At 40.3% G+C, this 27830-nt stretch overlaps 1 protein-coding gene across 1 annotated transcript in view; it reads right to left on the minus strand.

Moving 5' to 3' along the window:
• Positions 1-12841: 12841 nt before the first annotated feature.
• SLC2A12 (solute carrier family 2 member 12) overlaps positions 12842-27830 on the minus strand; it is a 132019-nt gene continuing 117030 nt past the window's right edge. Inside the window, exon 5 of the mRNA XM_088451596.1 lies at positions 12842-13427. Within this exon, the coding sequence (XP_088307722.1) occupies positions 13343-13427 (85 nt within the window). The 3' untranslated portion in view covers positions 12842-13342. The remainder of the gene's footprint in view (positions 13428-27830) is intronic.

Genomic DNA, 27830 nt, shown 5'->3' on the forward strand with positions numbered 1-27830 from the left:
GTTAGTAAGATTTTTGTTACATAATGTCAAGTCTCACTGATCCTTGCCTGAATGATTCATGTGATCTTAACAAGGTGGCAGGGTGTTTGATATTCTCACTACCATGAGTGACTGACACAGCCTTATGTTAATATAAATAGCAAAGAGGCTGTGTCTTGAGAAACACACACTTATTCAGGCTGTTTATTCCAAACACTACTCTGCTATTAACGATATGAAGCTATTCCCTAGTAGTTAATATAATCATCTCCATCGAGGGCATTGGTGATAAAGATTTTGTGAAACCACAGCATTAAATAGATTCTCACTGGAACACTAATAGACAGTTGAAATATTCATTATAATTTAGGACATCGTGGACATGCTAAACGCCGACGCGCGCATTTCACTGCATGTGCAGCTTTATCAAGGCTGCATGTGCAGCGTTTATCAAACGCCAGGCCTTAGGAACGCCTGGCGTTTGTAGGAGGGCTGACTGACAACACTAGTGATGTCAGTATTGGACTTCCTGCTCTGTTAGAACGGGAAGACCACTTGAGCTTGCGGCAGCTAGACCCTACCCCAGGGTCTCGTCGCAAGCCCGATGGTTGTGATAATTGTGACAATTGCGAGCGGCCACAGACAAAAAAAAACAACTAAAAAAAACCACCCAGATTCTGAGCGAGCGCCTACCAGCAGCGAGCGGCTCTGAATCAGGGCCTTACTCCATAATAGTAGACCTGAAAGATATCAGCTTTTACCCTGGGCCTCACCTAAAAGCTTCCAAAATCATTGCTCCTTCTAAGTCATGCTACCTTGGAAAGAAATATGCACAGTCCCTTGTGGAGTAGTGCCTGTTTGCAGCTCCCTCTCCTCTTAACATAGATCTAGTAGCGCACCACAAAGTCTAGGAGCAGAAATAAATAGTCCCACAGTATGTCAGTTCTACCTTTATGAGTTAGAGAATGTTCATTAAAGATGCTTAGTACTCAAAACTCCTTTACAAGGTGTTTGCAGGTTCACACTGATGCTGAGGCAAGTCACTAGCCAAAAACTGGCTAGCCTTAATGTTCTGAAGGAACCTATTGTTGAGCACTTTCTTTCTCTATCAAGGAGAACTTTTAGTTTGAACTGACAAAGTAATCTTTATGCAGATTAGGAACACTGAAGGATTTTGGGTACAATATATACAGATTAGAAACACAAGTGAACTCTAAATACATTATATGCAGATTAAGAACACTGTAGAATTCTGAATACAGCATATGCAGTTTAAGAACACTGAGGGCTTCTAGGTACAATATATTCAGATTAGGAACACTGATTTATACCTCTTTTACACCAAAATCCCGGGTCTGACCCGTGACTTGAAACACGGTTCCAACATGTCTCAGACCTCTTTCAGACCGCTGCTCCGACCCATGTTATTCTTGAGTCGGCTTCGTTTACACTGCACATGGGTGCTGGCGCTTGTAGAGCCATGTCTTCCTATGCTGTGAACGGGACATGGGTTGGACCAGTTCACAATGCAGGGTTACAGTGTTCAACCCTGCTCGCTACCCAGGTTTGTCACTCGACCCAGGAATTCAACCCTGGCCCCTTTTACACTGAGTCGCGACCAGGGTTGACACAGCAATAACCCAGGTTATTTGGTCAGTGTAAAAGTGGTATAACTCTGCAGTAGGGCAGTCTCAGAAACTGGCTTCTCTTTTAACCTACAGTATCTATCAACAAATGTCTACAGACTGTCACTTTTTAATTGGTAATGACTACCAATCACCAGAGCGTAAGCCTTAAAATAAATAAGAGGTAATTAACAATGCATAATGGCAAGTAAAATGGAATTCTAGCAACATCCCGAACGCATAGCAGATTCACTAGCAAAGTGAGTGACAAGTAGTCAGCGTTTGGGGGACGTAACGAGGGGTGGCTAAGCAAACGCAGGCATGTCGGGACCATTTATACTTATTTCCATAGGTGTCCATAAATTAGCCTTTACGATTTCCTTCTCAGAGAGCTCTCTGTCAGGAGGGCCGCAGTGTTTGGAGACAGGTCAGACTTACTCAGAAGATACGTGGCTGCTAGATCTGTGTCGATCTCCATGCTGTTGGATGGATATGTAAAGGCAGCAGTGGGTGTCCCTATGCTTGGGTAAGCTTTGGAGATATTAGCATATTTTTGCTTTTGTAATCCGTGAGACATTGCAGCAGCAATGTCATTTGCTTGCTGATCTGAATCAGGTCCTATAACAATTAATCCTTAGGGGGCAGGCCTGAGGGCTGTGTGGCTGCTTAAATTAGTAACTGTAGGCAATCTGTGACTGGCTTGCTTTACCCAATCCACCACTAGAGCTAACTAAGGGCTGAACCACAACTACCTCACTCACATGTCACAGATGCTCTTGCCTGAGCCTTGAGTGAGCCCAGATGGTTCCATGCATTTTTCCTTTTGACCAATCATTACACTCCACCAAAATCTCTGCCAAGCATCATCAACTCTCATTGTAACCTACACAGCAGCCATGACTCTACAGAAGAGCCCAAAGAAAGTGGTATCCCGCAGAGAAGACGGGGCTACTAGTTAGAATGGTGAGATATAGACCAATCACTATACTTTTCATCTATATGGAGAAATCATCAGGGGAGTAGATAGGGTAACCTAACCTCTCTATATATAGTTTACCCTCCATAATGAGGGATCAATCAGGAATCCGTGCTGTCTCTAGATGGGTACCATTGTACATTAAGAAGAATTGCTCAGTGGTTAAGGAATCTGACTGATTTGTTTTTCATGAAACTCACAGACTTAACACAAATGCACGCACCTGAGAATTCTCCAATCCAATTAAAAATGCCTATTCTTAATATTCACAGGAATTGACTGCCAAATGCATGAAAAAGTGGGTAGACTATCCTGGACCCTCCAAAATTTATAAATTTATTAGCAGGACCATATAGAAGGTTGTTAGTGGGCATAAGGAAAGCGCTGAAGGTATTTAAATCATGTCAAAAGGCTGATTTGTGTTTTTTTTTTAAATGCAAAAAATATGATAAAAAGCTAACTTTTTTCATTTAATCTCTAACGATTTAAATGAAAAATGCAAAAAAAAGTAAGAAAAAAATGTGATTTTGTAGTGAGGCCTCTTTAAAACATTTTTAAAAAATTATAAAAATTATTATTTCTCAATTAAAAAAATACTGTAATTAAATTTGGGTTGCCTAATTTAACAAAAAAGTTGATTTTGGGTTTATTTGGCAATATTTTTTTTAAACCCCCAAAAATGATGTAATTATTGGACTAATTAATCTAAATGGAAACTTTCAGTTGCCTAATTAATCATTAGGGGGGGTGTCCAAGTTGTTCTGCATGGTGTCCCGACATTTTAACCTTATAATAAAGATTTTCCCTGCCATCTCTCACTTTTACTCTGACTGGTTTAATGTTGCTAGTTGCTTATTGGATTGCAAAATAAATTCGCAATGTGAATTCGCAGAGAAAATGGCAACTTGCATCTTGCAATTCGCACCTAATTGGATTGACCCCTTAATATAAAATCAATAAATATAAAATGAGTAAAGAATGCTTTGGAATTGTTTTTCCTACCTATTAATAACATCGCTAATATGTTTCATTACAGCTGCCCTGGCAGCAATATATAAATTCTTTTTCTTTTATTTTTTTTCTCATTTCTCCTTTTGGAGCAGGAAAAGAGCTGTACGGTGTATATACTGTTCCAGTTAAGGTGTAGTGATGATAGGTATTGCAGGCTACTGGGTACTAATTTTTACAGCTACAAATGTATCTATCCAAATTCACAGGTTGTGTAGTCTAGTACAGGACTGTCACATTTAATAACAATTGACAGTAACACAAATTTGATTATCATTATGTGGCGATAATAGAAAATATATTAAAACTGTAATTTATTAAGAGTATCACCAGAACAGCTGAGTGCCTAGAGTTGTGTAGAAGTAGAATATAAGGGTACATCGGACATTTATGATTGAAATTTTTTTGATATTGCCCAATCATCGCCAACTCTGAGCTGGTACCAAAGTAAAAGGCTTTAGTGGAGTGAAAATATCTGTGTATCTTCCCACAAAGTAAGGAATGCCTCAAAATATTTGTACTATCCACAGTTTTCAAATTTTGATAATTTTAAGGCGGGTATCCACTTGCCGATTAAAATGAGCGATTGAACGATGATGATATCGTTATCGTTCAATCGCTCATTAATCGTGCACAAATCGGAATGTTGGAAACGACCAGCGATCCGCGCTCCCGCTGGTCGTCTCCGACATCAATTATTGCCTAAACATGCCGGTCAATCTGCCGATAATGACAGATTGGCCATGATCAGGGATGAGGGAGGGTGCCTACACTGAACGACATATCGTTCAGTGTAGGCACTGCAGGGGAAGAAGAATGACTGTACGATTACAATGTTGTAATTCCACTATCTGCTAGTGGATACGCACTTTTACTCTACAAATTAAAAGTCTATTCTTGCTAAAATAAAATGCACGTTTGATAACTTCATAATTAGGGGAAGTAACTGAGAAAATATGAATGTATTTTTTAGAGGTTGGACCAACGCATTAAACCATGAGCAATTTGTAAAGAAAATATTTATTTTATTGTGTTATACCCAGAGAAGCATACAAGCTAAATTGTGTAAGTTGAATCACTGACATGCAAAATATTTGGCCACTAGAACAGACCAACAATGACATTCATAGTCCTTATATAAAGAAAAACAATATGTATAGCATTGTATAATGTGTGTACTTTTCAAAAGACAATCAGTTATATAGCACCTAGGCCTGAGCTGTGAACAGCAAGCGGCTGAATACATGTCAACCTTACTACAGTTGCCTATTTGCTTTAACACAGTAAGGCATCCTACTACAAACTAGTAGCATTACCTTTTACTGTACTTTAGTGTTCATTAGAAAAGTTTTGTGATGATCTGCACATACTGTACATTTATTTACTGATACGGGAAGGATTGATTTTTATTTTCGAAGAGACACAAACAAATGCAGTACATTTTAATGGAAGCATTTAGGTAACAATAATGGTAATTCACAGATCACAAAAGTGCAAATCTGCAGTGCAAATGTTTTTTTTTTTTGTGTGTGACAGATAAATTGTCTTCAGTTATGTTATGTGAGTCTAATTCTCAGTTTATGTTATCCAGGTATGCAGAGGTGTGTCTGTGACACTTGCTTCTGGTCATGCATTCTTGGCTGGCAGGTAAGTCTGACTCACAGTGCATGTTTTGTAGTCCAGGTGTCTTCAGGGTCAGAATAAGAATGGGGTGCGTGCAGGGGTGTCGGAACATTTTTTTATGGTGGGGGGGGCGACATAAAATCTTTCCCATGCCTGCCCCCCCCCTCTTCTCCCCTCCTCCCTCTCTCTTACCTGAGTGGTGGCAGAGGACTGTCAGGGGCTGTGCTTTATAGCAATAGGCTCCACAGCCCCTGCACCACACGGAGTAGAAGGTGTAATGTGCAGGGGCCTTGCAGCCTATTACTATAAAGCACAGCCCTTGACCGTCCGCGGCCACCGCTCCTTTGAAATATTTGGGGAAGGCAAGCTGCCCCCTTGCCACCCCCTGTTCTGACGTCCATGGGTGGGTGGGACTACAGCTCCAGGCCTACACATAGAAATAGGACCATCTTTATAAGAGCATGATAATGCCCAGATGACTACAGATCAACCATATTTTCTTCACAAAATGATTAAATTTTTACACTTTTGCATAGTGTGAAGCCCCATACACACTGGACAATGTGTGTACGGAACGATATTGGCAGCGGTGGGCCCGTCGGGGGTTCTGGCATCGTTAAGTGCATCCACACTTGCCAATGCCGGCAACGATTGTCAGCGCGGGGAAGGGGGAGCGGGGCCATGCTGCAATAGGCAGCATGGCATCTTTAACGATATCCCCAGATTGGACTGCACGTACAGACAACTGGGGATTTTGTTAATGAACCGTGGGAGCGCGCATCATTTGTTGTTAAGTTCATACACACTGGACGATTTGAACAATATATCGTTATCGTTCATAACAATCATCCACTGTGTATGGGACTTAAGAGTTGTACATGCCCACATGGCATTGGCCACAACCGCACAACACTGGCTACAGCTCCTCCGCTTCTCACAATTGGCACGTGATCATTTTCAGCCTCGGGCTCATAGGGCCTTTAATCTGGCTTTGGGTGTCTTTCTTGATCCTTTATTAACTGGTTGTCAGGTTCTAATTCCTTATGCTGTGCTCTTATATGAATTATCATTTATCAATTCACCAAGGTATGAACTTTTTATTTCAGTCACATTGCATGTTAATGTCTATTCATTATGAAGAGGTATGTATGTCATGTGTAGAAAATCCCATAAATATACTCCTCAGTAGATGCCTGTTAATTATGTTCTGTTATGCATTGACAAATAGTTACTAACTAACAATAGCTAACTGTATTGGTTTCACTTTTAATTTTGTTCCCCATAAATATATACATATACAGTACATGTACTTTATAAACTTAATTATGATTAAACACTAAACATTGCTAAATATTATAATTATTTTTAAGAGCAGATCCTTTTTAAAATATTTTACTTGACATGGAGTATGAAGTATGTTGCAAATTGCTAGAAAACATTCAATTTTGCATGTTTTATTGTAAATATACAATATTATTTTTCAAGATTTATTGAGAACAAACAGCATAAGATCATTTGAAGTTACTACAATTATTCATCTAGAGAAAATAAATTGATTATAGTCAATTTAATTATACTACTAAGCATTTAGTATGTACATATATATATATATATATATATATATACATAAATTCCTATGTGCGCTATGTGCAATCAAATTAAAACAGTTTGCGTTAGCAGGGTGCTTGAATGTGAAAGTCCTTCCTCTAAATGTTTAAATTGGGTATTCTTCTTTTAGACTGTATGACATTAGTCCATGAGGTCGTGTGGATATACCCTCCAACAAAAAAAATCACCCAACAGAAGGCCAGAAAGGCCAATTAGAAAAGATACCAAATGTTTATTTTTGATAAAAACATAGGTTCAACATTTAAAAGTTCTGGTTCACATAAATAAAGTAAAACACATAACATAGATCCAATAAATCAATGAACCAAGGCCAGTGTAGAGATGTTTTTTGAGACCCACCCTCACCTTTAAACAGGTGTGAGCTCAAGAGGGAGGGAATCTTCACACAACTGGTCAATGGAACCATAACTGGTAAACCCTACGCGTTTCGTCTTTTGACTTCATCAGGGGTAGGTATCAACATTTTTTTTATTGATAACCCATATGGGTATGATTTACAGGTAGTAATTGATAGTAGGTGGGTAATGCTGTACTTCAGCTGATTAATCACGACCCAATCGGGCCCAAATATGATCCAAGTCTGATAATCAAATACGTACTCCTAATGGGTTCATAGTAACAATCAGCGTTAAACTCAAATAGATTTATAACATTTAGTGAGACAGCAGTAACTGTCCGAAGCTCCTCAAAATTAATCAAAAGCCGCTAAGGACCTGGATATTCCCTTCTATGAGAACAAACAGATGTGAACCAGTCTCAAGCTTCCAGGATAATCCATTATCAAAAAACATCTCTACACTGGCCTTGGCTCATTGATTTATTGGAACTATGTTATGTGTTTTTCTTTGTTTATGTGAACCAGAACTTTTAAATGTTAAACCTATGTTTTTATCAAAAATAAATCTTGGTATCTTTTCTAATTGGACTTTCTGGCATTCTGTTGGGTGATTTTTTTTGGTGGAGGGTATATCCACAGGACCCCTCATGGTCTAATGTCATACAGTCTAAAAGAAGAATACCCATTTTAAACATTTCTAGGAAAGACTTTCACATTCAAGCAACCTGCTAACTGAAACTGTTTTAATTTGATTGCACATAGCCCACTTAGGAATTTTTTATGCGTTTATGTTATATTGGTTCCTTCTAACAGAGGTTCCTCCTGTAGTGCTGCTTATCTTCTAAGTGCGAAATGTAGGTATTTTTTTGAATTAAATATATACATTTATAATGATTGTGAAATGTTATGTTTGTCTATTATATAGTAATAGTGTATGATATGGCGTACTGTGTCTTCATTGAAACTATCGATGTGGTAGATAGACACGATAAGTTTTTGTGAGTATTCATCCTAACAGAATGGTATGATATGATATGCTATTTTTACTCTATTTTTATAGTGTTAAAATTGTATCCTCTTCTGTGTATATTTATGCAAAGTCAATTAAGCTAATAATGTTCATAGTGATGTTTATAGTAATTTGGATAGATATTCTTTATTACGTTTTATATGTCCCTGTTTTCTAGATCTGCCATAATTGTTTGTTTGTCTTGGTAGTCATGGCAACGGACGCAGGGTGTGGACGTCATCTGTGGGTGCTGCATACCTGACACCGGAAGTTGCGGGCTAACATGGTAATGGTGACGATATATTGGTAGATGTAAGTTTTGTTGTCTGTTTTTGCCTTGATGACGCTGCAATTAACTGGTGCATCGAAACATTGGTTATCTACCCTGCCTCCGCAGAGCCAGCCCTAACCAGTTTGATGCCCTAGGCAATATTTTGGGTGGTGTCCCCAGCACCATCTCTAGTTCCGCCTCTGACCCAGCACCCCTCTCCAAGCACAGCACCAGTCAACTAGCAGTACAGATCACAGCAGTAGCCAGCAACATCCTTCATTCCTCATCCATTGCAATCCTCATCCACAGAGCTGTAACTAGACATTTTAGTGCCCTGTACCAGCAAGAGCATTGGTGCCCCAACCCCCGTTTGTCTCCCTGCAGATAGGCCCAGGCTACTGGGCGCCGCAAAGGTCTATGGGAAGGAGGAGCTGTTGTGGCTAGGCATGTCCAGCAGCCCTCCTCCAGTGGCTATTTTTGTTACTGCCTGCTACCCCCACTGTCTCTGCTCCCCAGTCTAGCTGCTGTCAGCTGTATGAGCTGCCGCCTGATCAGAGCTGAGCTGAGAGCTCCAATTGCGTTAGGACAGCAAGAGCAGAGGTGCGTCCGCCTGTTCCAGTCCCATCATTGCCCGCTTTCAAGCTGAGTTGGTCCTGGCTGAGTAGACTTGGAATGCCTGCCCCCAGGTATTTCAACTGCCCTAGACATTTGCCTAATTTTTCTATGCCTAGGGCCGGCTCTGTGCCTCCGTGACAATTATTGTGACCTGAGTGCCGCTGTAAGTACTTTTTCTGTGTGTGCTCCCACGAGATGTGGAGACCTATGGAGGGCACCAGGGACTATCTAATATATACAAAAAAGAAAAGGAAGGTTACTGCACTAGTTTGTGGTTTAAATACATACATTTTATAAAGATCCCCAAATGCTCCTATTTAACAATATATACAATTTATAATATTCTATTCGTGTTGGGGGTGCAGCCTGATAATAACAGTAGATACATCCAAATAAATAGAGAAAAGGAGGTTGTGTTATTCCAGGCGCACACAAAATTAAGTTAAAACAACTTTTAATTCATATTCAATAAGCATATATTACACAGAAATGAACAATACATTTTTAAAAAGAAACAAGATGTTTCAAGACTATAGACAAACATATTGTGTTGACTTGACACATGAAAAGGTGTTAATAAAAATTGTAATGTCCCGCTGTGTGATTAATATAATTGTAATTCAACTGTTCAAAATTAACTGCGATAAAGCTAATCTCAGCGAAACCCGCTTTGGCGGCAGATCCCGCTGTGTGATCAAATGTCTATCAATGAAATAGGCTACTGAAATATATTATTTGATGTTTGCTTGTGAACTACTGAGAATATTAATGTATGACCACGGAGATGTGTAACAAGTACATAGTATGTGCAGCTGCTTAGTGTGCTTACAGTGCTGAGCAGCAAGACAGGGACAGCATCACACTGTGAATAACTTTTGTGAACTCAGACTTCAGTAACCCATTGTGGATGATAATAAATGTATGTTATACAGAGATATGTACTTAATACATGGAATGTGCAGCGGCATAACGTATTCATAGCGCTGCATTGTGAGACAGCGACAGCGTTATATCAGTACTGACCCTTGTCCATATACTATTTATTTAAATGCTGTGTATTAAGCACAGGGAATGTATGGCTGCTTAGAATACCTCCAGCGCTGAACAGTTAAACGGGGATAACGTCACACTGTAATTGATTACTGTGAGTCCGGATCTCAGTAATCTACTGTAGACAATTATAAATGTATGAATACAGAAGTGTGTGTTAAACACATGAAATGCTCAGCGGCTTAGCGTCTCAATAGTTCTATATATTCAGACAGGGACAATATCATATCAATACTAACTCCTGTCCTAATACTATTTATCTAATGCAGATGATCAGAGACCAGTCTGATGAAAGAGGCTCTGATATATGAATAGTATTACCAACGCACACATTATTAGATGTCTGGGTCAATAAAGTCTTTATAAATAAAATATTATTGGAATCAATAAAACAATTATCTCATGAGAGGAGATATTTTGTTTATTTAAATAGGATTCTCTTAATTTAACATTTAATAAATTATCTGTGCTCTGGAAACTCTAACTATCTATAACATCATGATACTGTGATAATCAATATTATATATCCATAATTAATAGATTGAATTTATATAGATTCAATCTGTTATAGGTAGAATAACAAATCAGTTATTTTAGGAAGATAATTGTACCCACAGCAAGCATGGTTACCCATTTCAAGGAAATCTACCTTGGAACATATGTTACCAAGATGTGGATCTAACTGGGAGTTTGGAAAAATATACTATTGTTGCAATTACTGAGAAATACATAGAAATTTAGTTGCATTCTCCCTCACAGTTCATTGTGAACAGTTGAATTACAATAATATTAATCACACAGCGGGACATTACAATTTTTATTAACACCTTTTCATTTGTCAAGTCAACACAATATATGTCTGTCTACAGTCTTGAAACATCTTGTTTCTTTTTAAATATTTTGTTGTTCATTTCTGTGTAATATATGGTTATTGAATATGAATTAAAATTTATGTTTTAACTTAATTTTATGTGCCTGGAATAAGACAACCTCCTTCTCTCTATTTATTTTGAACTATCTAATACATTAATGGGAGTGCCACCCATAAAGATATTTTATATATATATATATATATATATACACACATATACATATACACACAGTCAGGTGCATAAATATTGGGACATTGACAGAATTTTCATATTTTGGCCTCTATTCACCACAATGGCTTTGAAATGAAACAAACAAGGTGCTTTAACTGCATAATTTCAAATTTAATTTGAGGGTAATTACATCCAAATCAGGTGAACGGTGTAGGAATTACAACAGTTTCTATATGTGCCTCCCACTTTTTAAGGGGCCAAAAGTAATGGGACAAACTAAACAATCCTAAATCTAACTTTCACTTTTTAATACTTTGTTGCAAATCCTTTGCAGACAATTACAGCCTGAAGTCTGGAACGCATAGACATCACCGGACACTGGGTTTCATCCCTGGTGATGCTCTGCCAGGCCTCTACTGCAAATGTCTTCAGTTCCTGCTTGTTCTTGCGGCATTTTCCCTTCAGTTTTGTCTTCATCAAGTGAAACGCATGCTCAATCGGATTCAGGTCAGGGGATTGACTTGGCCATTGCATAACATTCAATTTTTTAGCCTTAAAAAACTCTTTGGTTGCTTTTGCAGTATGCTTCGGGTCATTGTCCATCTGCACTGTGAAGCTCCATCCAATGAGTTCTGAAGCATTTGACTGAATATGAGCATATAATATTGCCCGAAACACTTCAGAATTCATTCTGCTGCTTTTGTCAGCAGTCACACCATCAATAAATACAAGGGAACCAGTTCCATTGGCAGCCATACATGTCCACGCCATGACACTACCACCACCATGCTTCACTGATGAGGTGGTATGTTTTGGATCATGAGCAGTTCCTTTCCTTCTCCATACTCTTCTCTTCCCATCACTCTGGTACAAGTTGATCTTTGTCTCATCTGTCCATAGGATGTTGTTCCAAAACTGTAATGGCTTTTTTAGATGTTGTTTGGCAAACTCTAATCTGGTCTTCCTATTTTTGTGGCTCACCAATGGTTTACATATTGTGGTGAACCCTCTATATTCACTCTTGTGAAGTCTTCTCTTGATTGTTGACTTTGACACATATACACCTACCTCCTGGAGAGTGTTCTTGATTTGGCCAACTGTTGTGAAGGGGTTTTTCTTCACCAGGGAAATAATTCTTCAGTCATCCACCACAGTTGTTTTCCATGGTCTTCCGGGTCTTTTGGTGTTGCTGAGCTCTCCGGTGCATTCTTTCTTTTTAAGAATGTTCCAAACAGTTGATTTGGCCACACCTAATGTTTTTGCTATCTCTCTGATGGGTTTGTTTTGATTTTTCAGCCTAATGATGGCTTGCTTCACTGATAGTGACAGCTCTTTGGATCTCATATTGAGAGTTGACAGCAACTGATTCAAATGCAAACATCATACCTAGAATCAACTCCAGACCTTTTACCTGCTTAATTGATAATGAAATAACGAGGGAATAGCCCACACCTGTCCATGAAATAGCTTTTGAGTTGATAGTCCCATTACTTTTGGCCCCTTAAAAAGTGGGAGGCACATATAGAAACCGTTGTAATTCCTACAACGTTCACCTGATTTGGATGTAAATACCCTCAAATTAAATCTGAAAGTCTGCAGTTAAAGCACATCTTGTTTGTTTCCTTTCAAAGACATTGTGGTAGTGAATAGAGGCCATAATATGAAAATTCTGTCAATGTCCCAATATTTATGCACCTGACTGTATATACTGTATATATACACAAAATGTAGTGACATGCAATTTGAGAGTGATATTCCATGGCTAGGAATATTTTAGATTGTTTCCCAAACATAAGCTGTTTGTTTTTTGATTCATATATATCAATTACAGAAATTATTTTTATACTTTAAAAGAAAATTATATATATAGACATATAAGACATTTTGTGAAAAGAGGTACCCCCTCTGAAGCGTTGACTACTGCAGCTTTGCCTATGTTTCTTTGTTTGGATAAATCCTGTGGAGTGCCGTCCATCAATGTCTATATGTATATATATAAATATATATATATATATATATATATATATATATATATATATTGTGTAGACACTAATCCAAGATCTGGCTTTTAACAGCAAATTGTATTGAATATAGTAATATTTTAGAATAGCAAATGTTTCAGAGGAAAGAAATATTGACTAAGAAGTCCTAATTGTCAATTATCACTCGTTTTTTCTCTATGTAGTGTTCTGAGTGAGTTCCATTGGCACCAGCTTCTGTCTGTTTTTATTCCTGGAGCAGAACGAATGGCACATGTTACTCCTAGGAAAAGAATTGCAGAGTTACTCCCAAGTAGAAGATTATCCATACTTTAGAACAAATAGAAACACACTTTAGAGAAGTATACACATAGAACGTGCAAGGAAGTAATAAAATAAGTATTAACAATATTTATACATTTGGTGATTCATTTAATAAATTACTATAATACTCAGTAGTCAGTGTCACTTATCTGTATTCACATATAACATACCCAAATTTGCTGCTATAGAGCACTATGGCCCCCCATTTATTAATGAGTTTTATCACCAAAACTAGTGATAAATGTCACTGTCTATGATAAATGGTGCTCCAGCCAATCAGCTCCTAAAGCTGGCCACACATCTAAAGATTATCTGTCCAACCGGCCAACTAGTTGATTGGTTGGAATGAAAATCTGGTAAGGATTGAAAGCAAATGACAATTAGCAACTTGCTCCCAAATGCCGAAAAATGGACAAAAACTGCTGTTTGAACAAATTGTTTAAATCAAACATTTAACAAACTTGTCTGACGTCCATTTTCATCTGTTTTCTGGCATTTAGGAGCAAATTGCTGAACATCATTTACTCCCATAAGTTACCAGATTTTCATTCCAACCAATCAACTAGTTGGCTGGTTGACAGATAATCTTTAGATGTGTGGCCAGCTTAACTGTAATTTTTCTAACAGTAGACAGTTGGGAGCTGATTGGCTGGAACACCAGTTATCATACAGTGAAATTGATCACTCGTTTTGGTGATAACTCGTTAATAAATGAGGCCCTATATCAGGTGTCGGAAAGTGGACATTTCTATAAATCTGTCAACCAGTCCTGTATTATAAAGAACAGAACATTGAGATATAATGATGAAGCTGATATGCATTAATTTCACACACCTTCAGTCACATCGTGACTCATGCCACACTCTGCAGCAGAGAGCAGGAAGGCACGTATCCTCACAGTGAGAGAGCAAAACCTCGAGGAGGGAGAACGGACTTAGGGGTCTATGTACTAAAAGGTGAAAAAGGGAAAAACACTAAAGGCAGAGAAATTGCCTGTACATACCACTTCTCAGTATGTACTAAAGGGATTTTCTCTGTCTGCAGCCTGCCAGTGCTAAGTGCAGGCTACAACATCGCACTGCACATGGGTCACTTAGTGCTGCCATAGACAACAATGGCAGCACTAAGTTTCCCAGGTGTTACTAAGAGGAGAGGGCACTTACCATCGGGTATCTTCTCCAGCGCTGATATCGCCTCCTGTAGCAGCCGGTATCTGCTTCTCCTCACTGGAGAATCTGGACTTGAGCTCTTTAACTTTGGCTGTGTGTCAATAAAGTTTGTTGAAAAAAATACCTATCTGCTTCCTCTATAGTGATCGGAAATCTAGTTCCTTTTGGTGATTAGGTCATTCAAAAGAGTAGTTTAAAAAGATCAGTTCATTTAGGTCATTGCATCACAGGCTCTGATACACTGCTGATAGAAGTGATTGGAAACAGAACTAGTCTATTACACATACAATACAGCATTTCTACTAGATGATTCTTGTTCAAATGATCAGATATGTTTAATATGTCTGACCATTAATGTAACTGAATGCACACCTGGGCTAGTTTAAAAATAGTGTGGATGGGACTACAGCTCCAGCCCTCCACATAAACAAGGCCCATTATCATTACAGCATTATAATACCCACCTGCCTTGCTGGCACACAGTTTGCTATAAATCATAAGTATTCTAATAGCATTTCTGTTTTCCTCTCAAAAATATACAATTTTTCTATTTTTCAGTATTTAGGGAGATAATGGGCCTGATAGTGTAGGGGTTGTATATGCCAGCTTCTGTCATTTATCTAGCACTTTCTATAAAATGACAGAAGCTGATTGGTTGCTATGGGCAACATTTCCATTTGATCACATCTCCCCCTATGTCTTGTGGAATAAACAAAACTACAGTATATAGCAGGGGTAGCAAACCTCGGTCCTCGAGAGCTACTAACAGTTCACGTTTTCCAGACCACCTAGCTGGTGCACAGGTGTATTCATTATACACTAACACATTTGAAAAGATTCACAGGTGGAGCTAATTATTTCACTGGTGATTCTGTGAGGAGACCAGGAAAACATGCACTGTTGGTAGCTATCGAGGACCAGGGTTGGCTACCACTGGTATATAGCATGCAGGACTCAGCACTGTGTCTTGAGCTGATGGGGAATGTATCATGAGATTTGTGAGCTACATGATCCACTCACTAGCCTAAACGTACTACTGACCTATATGCCAGGAGAATAATGACTCATGAGCTCTACAGAATCCTCACAATGTCTGAGCACAGCTTTGCCACCTGTGGTAGTTTAGCAGTACTGACTCATGATGAATATATTAGAGCTGATGAGGAATGTATCATGTGATTTACATGAGTCACTGACCTAATTGAACTAGTGAACTAGATGCCAGGAGAATGACTTATGAATCTTCATGACAATCAGTTCAATCTGATGCACATAGCCCTCACAAAGTCACATAGCAGTGCCACCTGTGGTCGTTTAGCAGTATTGACTCATGCCTAATGGAGCTGCTGTGCTCTCTCTGTCACTGTGTCTAACTCCTCCCACTTGTTTTAGCTCCTGATGAACTGATCTTTGTCAGAGCTGTGAACTGAGTGAACTAGTTCTTTTTGAAGATCAGTTCATTTGAACTGATCATTCGTAAACTACCAATCACTATTCCTCTGCACAGGATGGGACTCCGAAGACCTGGTAAGTCCAGTCTCTACTATACTGCCTACACCATGGGGGTGACTTAACATTCGCCCTCCTTGGTGGGTCTATTATTAGTAACAACTGCAGTAGCCAGCTCCTGCATTGTAGCGGTGTACTGGCAAAGCAGGAGTGGCTTTTACACTGTGCTAAATTGCCCCTTAGTACATAGATCCCTCAAAGAAAGCAGTAAATTGGTGGTTGGTCCCAGGGAAGGGAGCAGCACCATGCTCCTGCACCAGTGCAGTCAGCGGCTGCTGACTGCACCAGATATGCCAGACTGTGACATGTCAGAAATCTCAGCCGCAGTCAGTAGCTGAAAAGTGTGGATAAACTATTTATTAATTAATCCCTCAGGTACCGATACCCTTGGCAGCTTCCTAAAGCTGTCTAATGGTAGTGCCAGCCCTGTTAGGCTGTATGACTTGATGTTGCCACTGAACAGGTTACTAAAGCCAGGTACAAACTAGACGTTATGTCGTCCAATCCCGCAGATGACATCTGTTCTCTAAATGACAGAGAACTTGAAAAGTAGCCTCTGGCGCTGAATAGAGCCGCTAAGCAATTATCTCCCTGCAACTGTTCAATATGGTAGCAAACCAAAAAGAAGAAAACAAATGAACTAAATTAATAAACAGCGCTGATGAGATAAAAATATTCTGGAGAACTACCCATAAATACAAAATAAATCACATTTAGATTCTGACACAATAGAACATTAAAATAAAAAAAAAATTACAATGAAAGAATAAATGAATGTAAAACAGATAAAGTGTCCAATGTTATTAAACATATATATATATACAAATGGCTTGACCTGTCACTCATTCAGCTGGGCTGTCTCTGCTGGGCGAGCGAATGCTTCCCGATCGATCGGCCTAGTTCGCGCACGCACACTGCGATGCATACTGTTAGTCTAATAAATATATCTCTTATGGGAATTGGCTTATTAATACACTCAGTTCTAGATTTCACGTTGGTTAAACCTTCATATGATGTCTCCAATCTGCAAAAACCTACCCCAATGCCATTCACTTTTAGCAAGTATGATCGTATTTAAATTGTTCAGTTATCTTAGTAATGGGGTTTGGTGTTATACAGGTGTGTTAAATACCTGTTCTCCTGAAGGGATAATATAATGATTACCCTTCCAGAGAATTAAAATTATTGTTAATCCTAATTCATTGTTATTAGACAGATTATATATATATATATATATATATATATATATATATATATATATAATCAGTATCTGTTGTGGTCCAGCACTCACACCTTATATCCTGTAATTTGCTAGGGTGCTTCTTTAGAGTTTCCACTGAACTGAGGGTAACCTACCAATAGAGGATAGCACATTTACTATACATAGTGAGAAAGGCACTCACCAGACTCTTGTAGTCAAAAACATACTTTAAGCTTTAGTTTATATGTATTATTATCATCACGTACAGACTCTTTATTCAGCTATTCATTTAACTTCTAGAACCAGTGTATGTCAGTAACAAAATAATTTCTGGCGGCTGCAGCCATTAAACTTACTTTGTTACAAATTGTGGTTAGCTGAAATAGCTAATTAGTAATTTAGTATTATTTTAACAGTTACAAATTAACATATATCATTGCAAGACAGTCATATCTATCCTATATTGTTTCTAAGTAAGCTGCCATCAACACCCAGGTTAAGGCACGATAACCAGCATTCTCCGACCACACAGTGCACTGAATTGACTAGCTCCGGGAGATCGCTCCTGGCGCTACTCAATTCGTGTTGAATTGAATTCCCCCATGTCTTCCATTGCAGTAAAGAGAGGTGAAATGTTGTTATGGTGCTCATGTTTTGTGTCCTGTGATGGTTGGCAGTCTTGAGTGAGGGGAGTTAAAGGGGTGTGCTCCTGCGCTGCCTCCCTCCAGCATCTGACAGGTAAGACTGAGGCAGTGGTCACTAGGACCTGCTGGAGCTCAGACAGACCGGAGCTCTAACATACACTACTGCACTTGCCTCTGCATGTCTTTACTCCCTGGCGTTCCATGTGGATGGACGGACCCAGGATACTCTCACAGGACAGAGCCATCCAGATCCACATAGATGGACTGCAAGCAGAGGAGTGGCGTGGAACCATGGCGCCCGGAGAAAGTATGTGTCATAGCACTCCCTCTACTGAACTGTGCCAGTGGGGTATGGCCGGACTGTGGGGGAATATTGAAGGGAAGAGAAACCAGCAAACAGTTGTAGGGGATCAAAGAGGAGAGGGGAGAGGAAAGTGCCATCAGGGATGGAGGGTGACAGAAGCCAATAAGAGAGGAGAAGGGAGGGGCAAAGAGCCGATCACAGGAGAGGGAATCAAATAAGTGAATGTAATTCATCTGACGGTAAACAGGAGGCTACAGAAGATGTTTGCAGAGGGGTTGTAATATGGGCAATTTGAGGGAGCATGAAATGTAAAAAAGGATCTCAGATCCGTAACTTATGGAGGATATAGAGCAAACAAACTGAGATAACACTAACAGGCGGGCGTCACACTGTGCAGCGCCCCATGAATTCCGGTACCCTGGATGGCGCCCCCTGTCCATTCTGGCGCCCGGAGCTCATGCTCCACCGGAACCACCCTTGCTACTTCCCTGACCGCAAGTATACTATACCACCACCGTTATAGTGCAGGGCACCAACACTACTATCTGCCAGTGTATTTGGGGGAGATCAAACCTTGGAAAGAGATATAAAGTACCAACCAATCAGCTCTTGACATTTTTCAAACACAGCCTGTAAAATGACAGTTCGGAACTGATTGGTTGATACTTAGGCCCGTATTCAATTTGAGCCGAGCCACATTAACTTAACGTGGCCCGGATTTAACGCTGGCTTTGCCTGTTTTCCAGGCGTTAAAGTATCGCACGCGTGCCCGTGTGTCCCTGTATTCAATTTGAAAGTAGGCAAAAACGGGACCCGGCGATACTTGTATCGGCGAAAATAAACGGGAATTTTTGGGAAATAATTGTAGGACCCCCCCTAAAGATGTCCAGACCTCGGGGATCACTATGGGTACCCCCGTTTTTGCCTGCAGAAGAAAGTCTGGGTTTTTAAATAGCCGCGGCTGGTGTTTCTTTTTCCCGACATTGAAGAAGTGATGCAGAAGAGCAATTAGCTTTTTTTTTTTTATTTTAAAAGTGGTCCCATCAAATTTGGGGTACATGAAAATGGGTTCTAGCATATTTTGAAGTCCCTAAAGGTAATTTTATAAATTCTGCAAAAATACACCTGCCGCTACTCTGCGCAATAAAAAAAACACCTGCCACATACTTGGGGACCCCATCAGTATTAATTTTGTTAGTTTGGCATTTTGAAATTTTTTTTTTTGTCACCCCAACATTTTTTTTTTGGGGGGGTGTCCCGATTTTTTTTTTTTTTTTTACATTTTGTTTTAAGGGGCATTCCCAAAAGTACAGGCTAATTTTAATAAGCCTGCACCCCTAAACCCCAAATCTAAACTTTATTTCACTTGCTATAGATAATTAAAAAATTATCCCTGTTTTTTAAAAATGACCCTTGACCCCATTTACGAAAAAACGGGAATTTTCGGGAAATACGCCTGGGATCCACCTACAGATGTCCAGACATGGGGGATCACTATGGATACCCCTGTTTTTGCCTGCAAAAGAAAGTCGGGTTTTTAAATAGCTTTGCCAGGTCTTTTTCCCTGCCGCGGCTATTAGAAACCCCAACTTCCTTCAGGAGATAAAAATGGGGTTACCCATAGTGATCCCCCATGTCTACACATCTTTAGGGGGGTCCCTAGAATATTTCCCAAAAATTCCCTTTTTTTTAACCTGTAAAAAAAAAATTGTAAAAATTTACTAAAAAAATGACATAAGGTCCCCCCCAAAAAGCCAAACCAGCCCCAGGCTTGCCAGCCAGTGGTGGTTTCTAAAAATACTGGGAACAAAATGTGTAGGGTTCCACTGTATTTTAGAAACCAACACCAGGCTGCAGGGACTAGTGCTGGTTTTAAATATAGGGGGCAAAAAAGATGTGGGGTATCCCCTATATTTAAGACCAGCACCAGACCCAACCGACCGGGGTGTAATGCCACAGCCCGGAGACCCAATCACCGGGGCTCCAGGTCCAAAGCATTACACTCCAAGTCGGTCAGCGCAAGCCGGTGTTATTGGGGGAGTAGGGGACCGCCCAAAAAATGGTCTCCCCTCTCCCGAGCACCACAGGCTTACATTGAAGCCTGGGGCTCATCCCCATACCCCTGAGCGGTGGGTATGGGAGTAGTAGGGGGCCAAATAATGTAACACTATTGTACTTTACAGTGGAACTACAAATGCCAGCATGCCTGCCATTTTGCATTGTGGAGCTACAAGTGCCAGCAGACATGCAGCACCTGTAATTTCACTGTAAAATAAATAGTTAAAAAAAGACAAAAACACACACACCGTGACAGTATAACTTTATTACACACACCTACCCATTCACACATACTTACCTATACCAGATTAATCTGTCCCCTTCTCCAGTAGGATATCCCAAAAACATGGCCCTGCAAATAAAAAATCACACTCACCTATATCCTGGCGCTGGTCTCCGCAGTAATCCACGTACTTGGCAAAAAAAAAAAAACGAATACATGATCCACGAACTAGCTATGTTGCCACACATACTCATAGCTCCAGAATGCCATCCACGGAGCTGGCAGTCCCGAGAGCCAATCAGCGGCTGCGCTGACTGTAGAGTGGCCGCTGATTGGCTCCGGCGACTGACAGTTCCCAACGTGGTGTGACTCAAATATTTCGGGAAATATTCTAGGGACCCCCCTAAAGATGTGTAGACATCGGGGATCACTATGGGTACCCGCCTTTTTTACTACTGAAGGGAGTCGGGGTTTCTAATAGCCGTGGCAGGTGCATATATGGGACTTTCAATAAGGTGATGCAGAAGAGCATTTAGTTTTTTTGGGGGGCAAAACAACTATGGGCATCACATTTGGGGTACTTAAACATGGGGTTCAGCATATTTTAAAGTTGCTAAAGTGACTTAAAAAAAACGTGAAAAACCCACCTGCCGCAAACACCTGCAATCAAAAAAACACTTGGGGCATAATTGGGGACCCCTCCAGAGTAAAGTTCGCTATTTTTTAAGTTTTGCCCCCTTTTTTGGGGGTGCCCTTACTTTTTTTTTTGACACAGATTACCTTTGGGGGACTGTCTGAAGGCTGCATGGAGGTTCCCGAAATGTTGCACCCCAAAACCCCAATTCTGCACTTTTTAACGCCTGCCATTCATAGGCGATACTTTAACGCCGATTACATTGCATTGACTTAACGCCTAGGCGGAAAGTCTTTCAAATTGAATACGGAGGAAAACTAAAACAGGCGATAATGACGTCATCGGCGGTAAATTACCTCGAATCCAGGACATAACGCCTCAAACTGAATACGGCCCTTAATCTCTCTCCCCTTTATCTCTCTCCAAGTTTTGATAAGTCTCTCCCTTAGTCACTACTATGCCCAGAGCATTACAAGGCCCAGCAACAGCTTGAGCTCCAGGCTGCCTGTATATATAATCTGCAAACCACTGTTACACAATGTAATACTGCATCATTTGCTACTTGTTGTTCTACCCGATCCAATAATGAACAGGTTAAGCGGTACCACGTGTAACCGTCACCAGCACCAACAACTGCATTACATACTTAACACCACATGAATCTTGGCCAAACACAGTACACCCTGGTTTACCTATTGTCAGGAGGACTACTGCTGTAAGCACAATCCGCTTGCGCAATACAGTGACAGTCTACTCTGCTATCAGGTCATACCCAGCCGGCAGTCACCCCGATACTCTGCTAATTTTTGGAACCAAGTTGTGCTTCAACTCACTGGATAAGTCCTAGTGGGATTTATGTGTTAAACATAATTGCGAAAAGTTGGAATTTAAAATGTTGCTTTTGAGCAACAAATTCTATTTTTAAGAAGCCAACTTAATAAAAATCTATACAAAGGTTATAAGATGAATAAATATGTTTTCTTTCAATCCTGCAAAAATAGCACTTACCTAGCTAGTTTGTTATAGTGATTCTCAGGAGAATCTCTAGCTGCTCGTGAATATAGAATCACACTATTAGTGACTCACTTGATACTTGTTTGTATATTTTGGACACTTTAAAAAGTAGCTTAATAAAATAATAATCACGCTAATTGTAATTAGCTAACGGGAAAAGCTCTGTTTACATAATGCAAATAGCAGAATTATTGTTGACATTATATTACTAGAACATTAGAGCTTTATTGAGTACTTAACTTGCACTTTCCTCTTTTGATAGACTTGCTTATGTCAGTGACCTCACTGGGTGTTGTAAAGCTAACTGACTATGACATTAATCAAATAAAGGTGATTTATTACTGTGGGAAGTAAGGAGGGCATTGCCAAGTTTTCACATGGTCAGTTACAAGTTGAAATATAACTCTAGCAATGATTTGAATTGTGTAAATGCACAGTTGAAAATAAATAAATAAAAAATAAATAAAAACTTCCTAGAAACCCCCTTGTTCTTGTTCCAGCTTGGAGCTGGAGAACTCTGCAGCCTGCTCCTTACCACTGCAGCAATTCAGCAGTTCAAAGTTAAATGCTAACTACAGACTGCCCAGTTCTCTTCAGCCCTATGAAGGCCACATACAAAGTATACCCCCAACATTTTAAATTTTCTAATTTGTGATGGCCTACATCGGAGGATCCCAAATGCAGTCCTCAAAGCTCCCCAACAGTTTAGGTTTTAGAGATATCCATGGTTGTACAAATTGACTAATTAAGTCACCTGTGGCCAACATGGATATCCTTAAAACCTGGACTATTAGGGCGCCTTGAAGACCGAGTTTGGGAACCTCTGGCTTACGTGCATCCAAATAGGGACATGTCATGTTGTGGGCATGTAGAGTACTTCATAAGAGCTAAGCTGCCCCAAACCTTCCTCCTCCATTTTGGTGAGTCGAACGCATACAGTCCCGGCAGTGAAGACAAAGATCCTGGATGTTAGGCAATTCCCCTACAATGGTCTTGCTTAAATGGAGAGTCGGATAAGGTTTATTTTAAATCTATTTTGTATGTAATTTGATAGCTTCATTCCTTTATGTCTCTGTAGGGATACATTTTTTATGCAGGTTTAGGTTTTAACAAATTAAAAATTATTTACTAACTTTGCTGAAAGGTGTAAACCTGCACTAACCTATAGTAACCAATCTGTACGTTCAGTGTGTAACCTGCAGTAGGCAGGTGAAAGCTTATAGGTGATGTAGTAAACAGCTATTATGATGCACCAACTGTGTGTGTACACGGTGATTCACATCAGTGGCATCATTATTTATGCACTTAGTCATATTCATTTTACTGTATGAATGATGACATCAGAAAATGCTTGAGGTGGGATAGTAGATCGTAGCTTCATATTGAACCTTAACTATGCTTTTTAAGCATTTTTAATTAGTGGCTCCTTTACAGTCCTGTACCCTGCTAGCTGCAGCACAGCGGTCCTTGGGTGTGTGGCGACCACTGTCTCTACCCATTGAGACATGGACTACATAGTCTCTCTAGCCTTGGCCTCGATTTTGGCCCGCGATCCAGAATGCTGAGTCTGCTGGTGCGCAGGGCACTGGGTTGCCGTACACCCCCTGATGAAAGGATAGCCTCACCTACATCTTTTCAGACCACCAACAGTCAGCTCTGATGGATTCGCACTGCTCTGTCCTCTGCTGCCCACCACTGCTGCTGAGCCTCTGCCCCCTCATGACAACATGCCTCCAAAATGAGAATGCGACAATACCTCAAAGCTATAGGCCCTCCATCCTCGAGTGATGACTCCTGTTCCCTGCACTCACCTGACACTAGGCCTCTCGATTAGACCACTTAAGCAGCAGATCATCTTCAGCCTGTAATGGCCACCAAAGAAGGGAACCTCTCATAGGTCTTGCAACTCCTTAGCTCCATGCCTACTCATCAGGATCTGCCCTCCAAATGGGACTTTGATTAAGCTGGTGTGTAGACTCTGGGATACCATCCATTCAAACTGACAGACATTAAATCTGACATCTTCCATCTGGGCAACAGAGTGTCATAGTTGCAGGACTACCTCCCTGTAATGGTCCCAGGGAGGTAGTCATTCACCAGGCTTTGGTGATACTGCCTTATCTAAACAGTAGTATGACCTCAATAATAGAGGTAGAAGAACCAATCTCAGAATCCGGGGTACATCAGAGTTATACCATATAGTTTTCAAGTATTGTTACAGGTATAATTGAGTGTGCTGGGGACATCTGGGGGACACCTCCCCTTTCTATTTTTTTGTTCAGTATGACCCCTCCCTTTCATGCACCTGAAGAGTATTGCAAAATTAATTTGAGCAGCTTCCACTTCGATTGTTATATATCAGAGAATATTCCTTCACATAGCCTGTTTGACTACCTCACCAGACATCCTGGGCCAGGCCCTTGAGACACCCATTCTCTTTTACAAAGCACATTTGGTGCCTCGGCCTCAGAACACGCCATCTGATCAGCCCAGATCTTTCAGAACCTCTCCTGGTCTAACCTCCAGTGCCGAAAAGCACTTTAACCCCTCGATGCTGAACTGTGTAAACTAAGATCCAATATTGCTGGTACTTTCCTTTCAGTGTTCAACTTACCCCCAGGGCAAGCCAATATTCCTATAAAAGCCTGCTGACTTACCTGCCTTCTGCTCTGAACTTGGCATTTCCCTTCTTTTAGCTTCCCGAAAGTCAAGATCTTGCTTCTGGTCCTATTCTGCCTGTACTACAGTCAGAAATGGATGGGTGGCAAGTGGTTGAAAAACGTTTGATAAGCCAGAAATGTTGGTGACATCTGTCCACTGGCCATATTGCCTGACTCTTTTATGGGATCTCTACTAATTTTTACGTTTGCAACTTGAATATCACCATTTTTATACTCTGCGTTAAATTCCATTGCTTACACTGTTGTCACGATTCTCAGGGGGATTTACAAATTTTTTCTTTGCCTAGTATTATGTTGACTTTTCCCACTTGGTTTATAGGACCCATTACTTGGACTGTCACCCAGAGAACTTTGTGGATGTATGTATGGGAACAGATTGGTATATATACCTGTTTCTCTTTCTTCATTTTTCCTTCTTTCTTTTCCCCCTCCCCCTCCTCTTCTCCCCTGTAGTCAGTGAGAAAGGAGCAAGGAGCAGTGGGTAAGGATGAGAGCTGGATGGCTTTGATTAAGAAGTGGGTTTTGAGAGCTTGTTTGAAGTTCAGTAGAGAGGTGGACAGTCTGAGAAGGAGAAAATTCCAGAGGTAGGGAGCAGCATGGGCAAAATCTTGGAGGTGGGAGTGGGAGGAAGTAATCAATTGGCAAGAGAAGCATTTGTGAAGTGGGCAGGAGTGTGAAGGGGGTAAGGTCAGATATGTAAATGGCAGAGGAATGGGTGAGGACTTTGTAAGTTGGAGAAGTTTGAATTGAGTTTTGAAGTGGAAGGGGAGCCAGTGTAGAGCAGTGTAAGCACAGTCAGCTCCCCTTTTTTGTTAACTGTCTTTCTAGCTGATTTTGAGCCACATGAGCAACTCGCTTGTTCTGATGACCAGCTAAATTGGGTTATTATTTAATTTGTATTACTATTCATTAACATTTTTTATTTTTAATATTGTTCATTATTTATTGTATTATCTTAATATATAGCACCTTTAAAACTAGCAACTGGTGAGAAATCACTGGATTGCTTTATATATTGATACCAGCAGGTGCAAAAACATGATCAGTAAGGGGTAAATTTACTAAGCTGACGATTTCTATTCAATGTCATCCGAGATCAATCTCGGATGACATCGCCCGTCTTCATGCATTTCATTTTTCAAACAGGTTACTGAGTTTACTAAGCTGCCGAGTTACTGTCATTCATATTGTTCGATGGTGTATTAATTGGATATCATACGTATTATTCATTTGTTCATTAGTGCCCCTCTTGCAAAGCCCACTGAAGTAGTGCCCCATGTAGTAGTGCCCCTTATACAGTGCCCCCAGTAGGGCCCCCTTATACAGTGTCCCCAGTAGTGCCCCCTTATACAGTGCCCCCATATACAGTGCCAACAGTAGTGGTCCCTCTTATGCAGGCCCCCAGTAGTGCCCTAATGAGACTCATTGCGGGAACTATCATGTATCTCCTCACCAATTTCTCCTCCCCCACTGTTTGGCAACCCTGACTGCCCTTCAGGGATGTCCCCTTCAACCTTCTGTCTCTGCATGCGGGCTGGGGTTACCTGTATAAACCAGCTGGTGACTTCTTCAGGTGAATCTTCCTTTAGCTCCATACAAGAGTCTTGGTCTCTCTCTGCTTCTGTAATATGGCAATACCTCCCCAATAAATATTTTATGTTGAGCAGGCTAGTCCAAAGGGCTTGTTACAGGCCCCTGACCTCTTTCGAGTCACTATGCTAGGCCCCCAGGCTGCCTACAGCACTTTCTTTCCACTGGCCATAAGCTCCCAATTGAAGACACTTTTTCTGCTTTATCTCGGTTCACAGAGGACTAGGAGAGGAACCTCTGCAACCCGCTGGAACTGAAAGATTGGCACAAGATTTTTCAAACCACTATGTCATACTTGGTCAGTAATTCAGGTGTGGAGACTCAGTTGAAGGTTCTTGCCCATTGGTATAGGTGCACTTCAGTTCTTGAAAAAAATGTTCCCAGCGGTCATTGACACTTGCTGGAGATGCACATCTACAGTAGGAACTTACCCCTCATTTGTAGGGACTGTATAGCACTGTGCCCATTTTGGTTTTGGTGATTTCATTGTCTAGGGAGGTTCTGGGTCGGTAGGTTATTACGCAAAATTGTAGTACCAGTGGCTGGGGCAGAAGCTGCTAAGTAACGGACATGTGGTTTTGCAGACTCTTTGTCCATTTCCCCTTTGCTTTCCTAGTCACCACAAGTATTATGGTGCTAGCCACAATTAACTCCAGGTGCTGGAGTCTGTGGGTTTTTGAGGCCAGGTGGCCAAAAATGATTGCCCCTCTGCCAAAATTGACCAGCTTTACACAGTAACATTTGGGGGTAAATTTACTAAGAATCGAGATGGTCCCGATTTTCAAAATAATAAGGGGGTATACACCGCCCTTTGATACTAGACAACCTCTTTCTTATATATATGCGAATTCTGCTGCTAGGTAGTAAGAGGTACACTTCACCTTACCCTCATCAAATATCAATACACTCCAAACAAATAACTTCCAGCGCTATACCACATAAAGTATATTCAACAATAATTTCAAATTATTTTCAAAGGTATTTTAAAAGCTTTATTGTAATAAATATAGGTCAAGTATAAATTACATTTGTAATTGCAGTAAATAATGCAGTAAACTGCATTATTTGGATATACAAATGTAATTTGTGTAAACCACAGCGATGAAAGCCCTTCGTTCTTATATTTTGCCTTTTTTCTGTCTCTATACTACTTTTAACTAATATTTCTTTGTTATAAAAAGCACTGGAATATACTTAAACAAGATCCTATTATTGGTGATAAAATTCCAGAGAGACCCAAATTATATATAGAAAGGCCCCTTCTTTGAAAGAGAAATTAGTTAAAAGTAGTATAGAGACGTAAAAAAGGCAAAGTATAAGAACGAAGGGCTTTCA

This window comes from Taudactylus pleione, unplaced genomic scaffold, assembly GCF_031769625.1.
Source record: "Taudactylus pleione unplaced genomic scaffold, aTauple2 ptg000006l, whole genome shotgun sequence".
Classification (NCBI taxonomy): domain Eukaryota; kingdom Metazoa; phylum Chordata; class Amphibia; order Anura; family Myobatrachidae; genus Taudactylus; species Taudactylus pleione.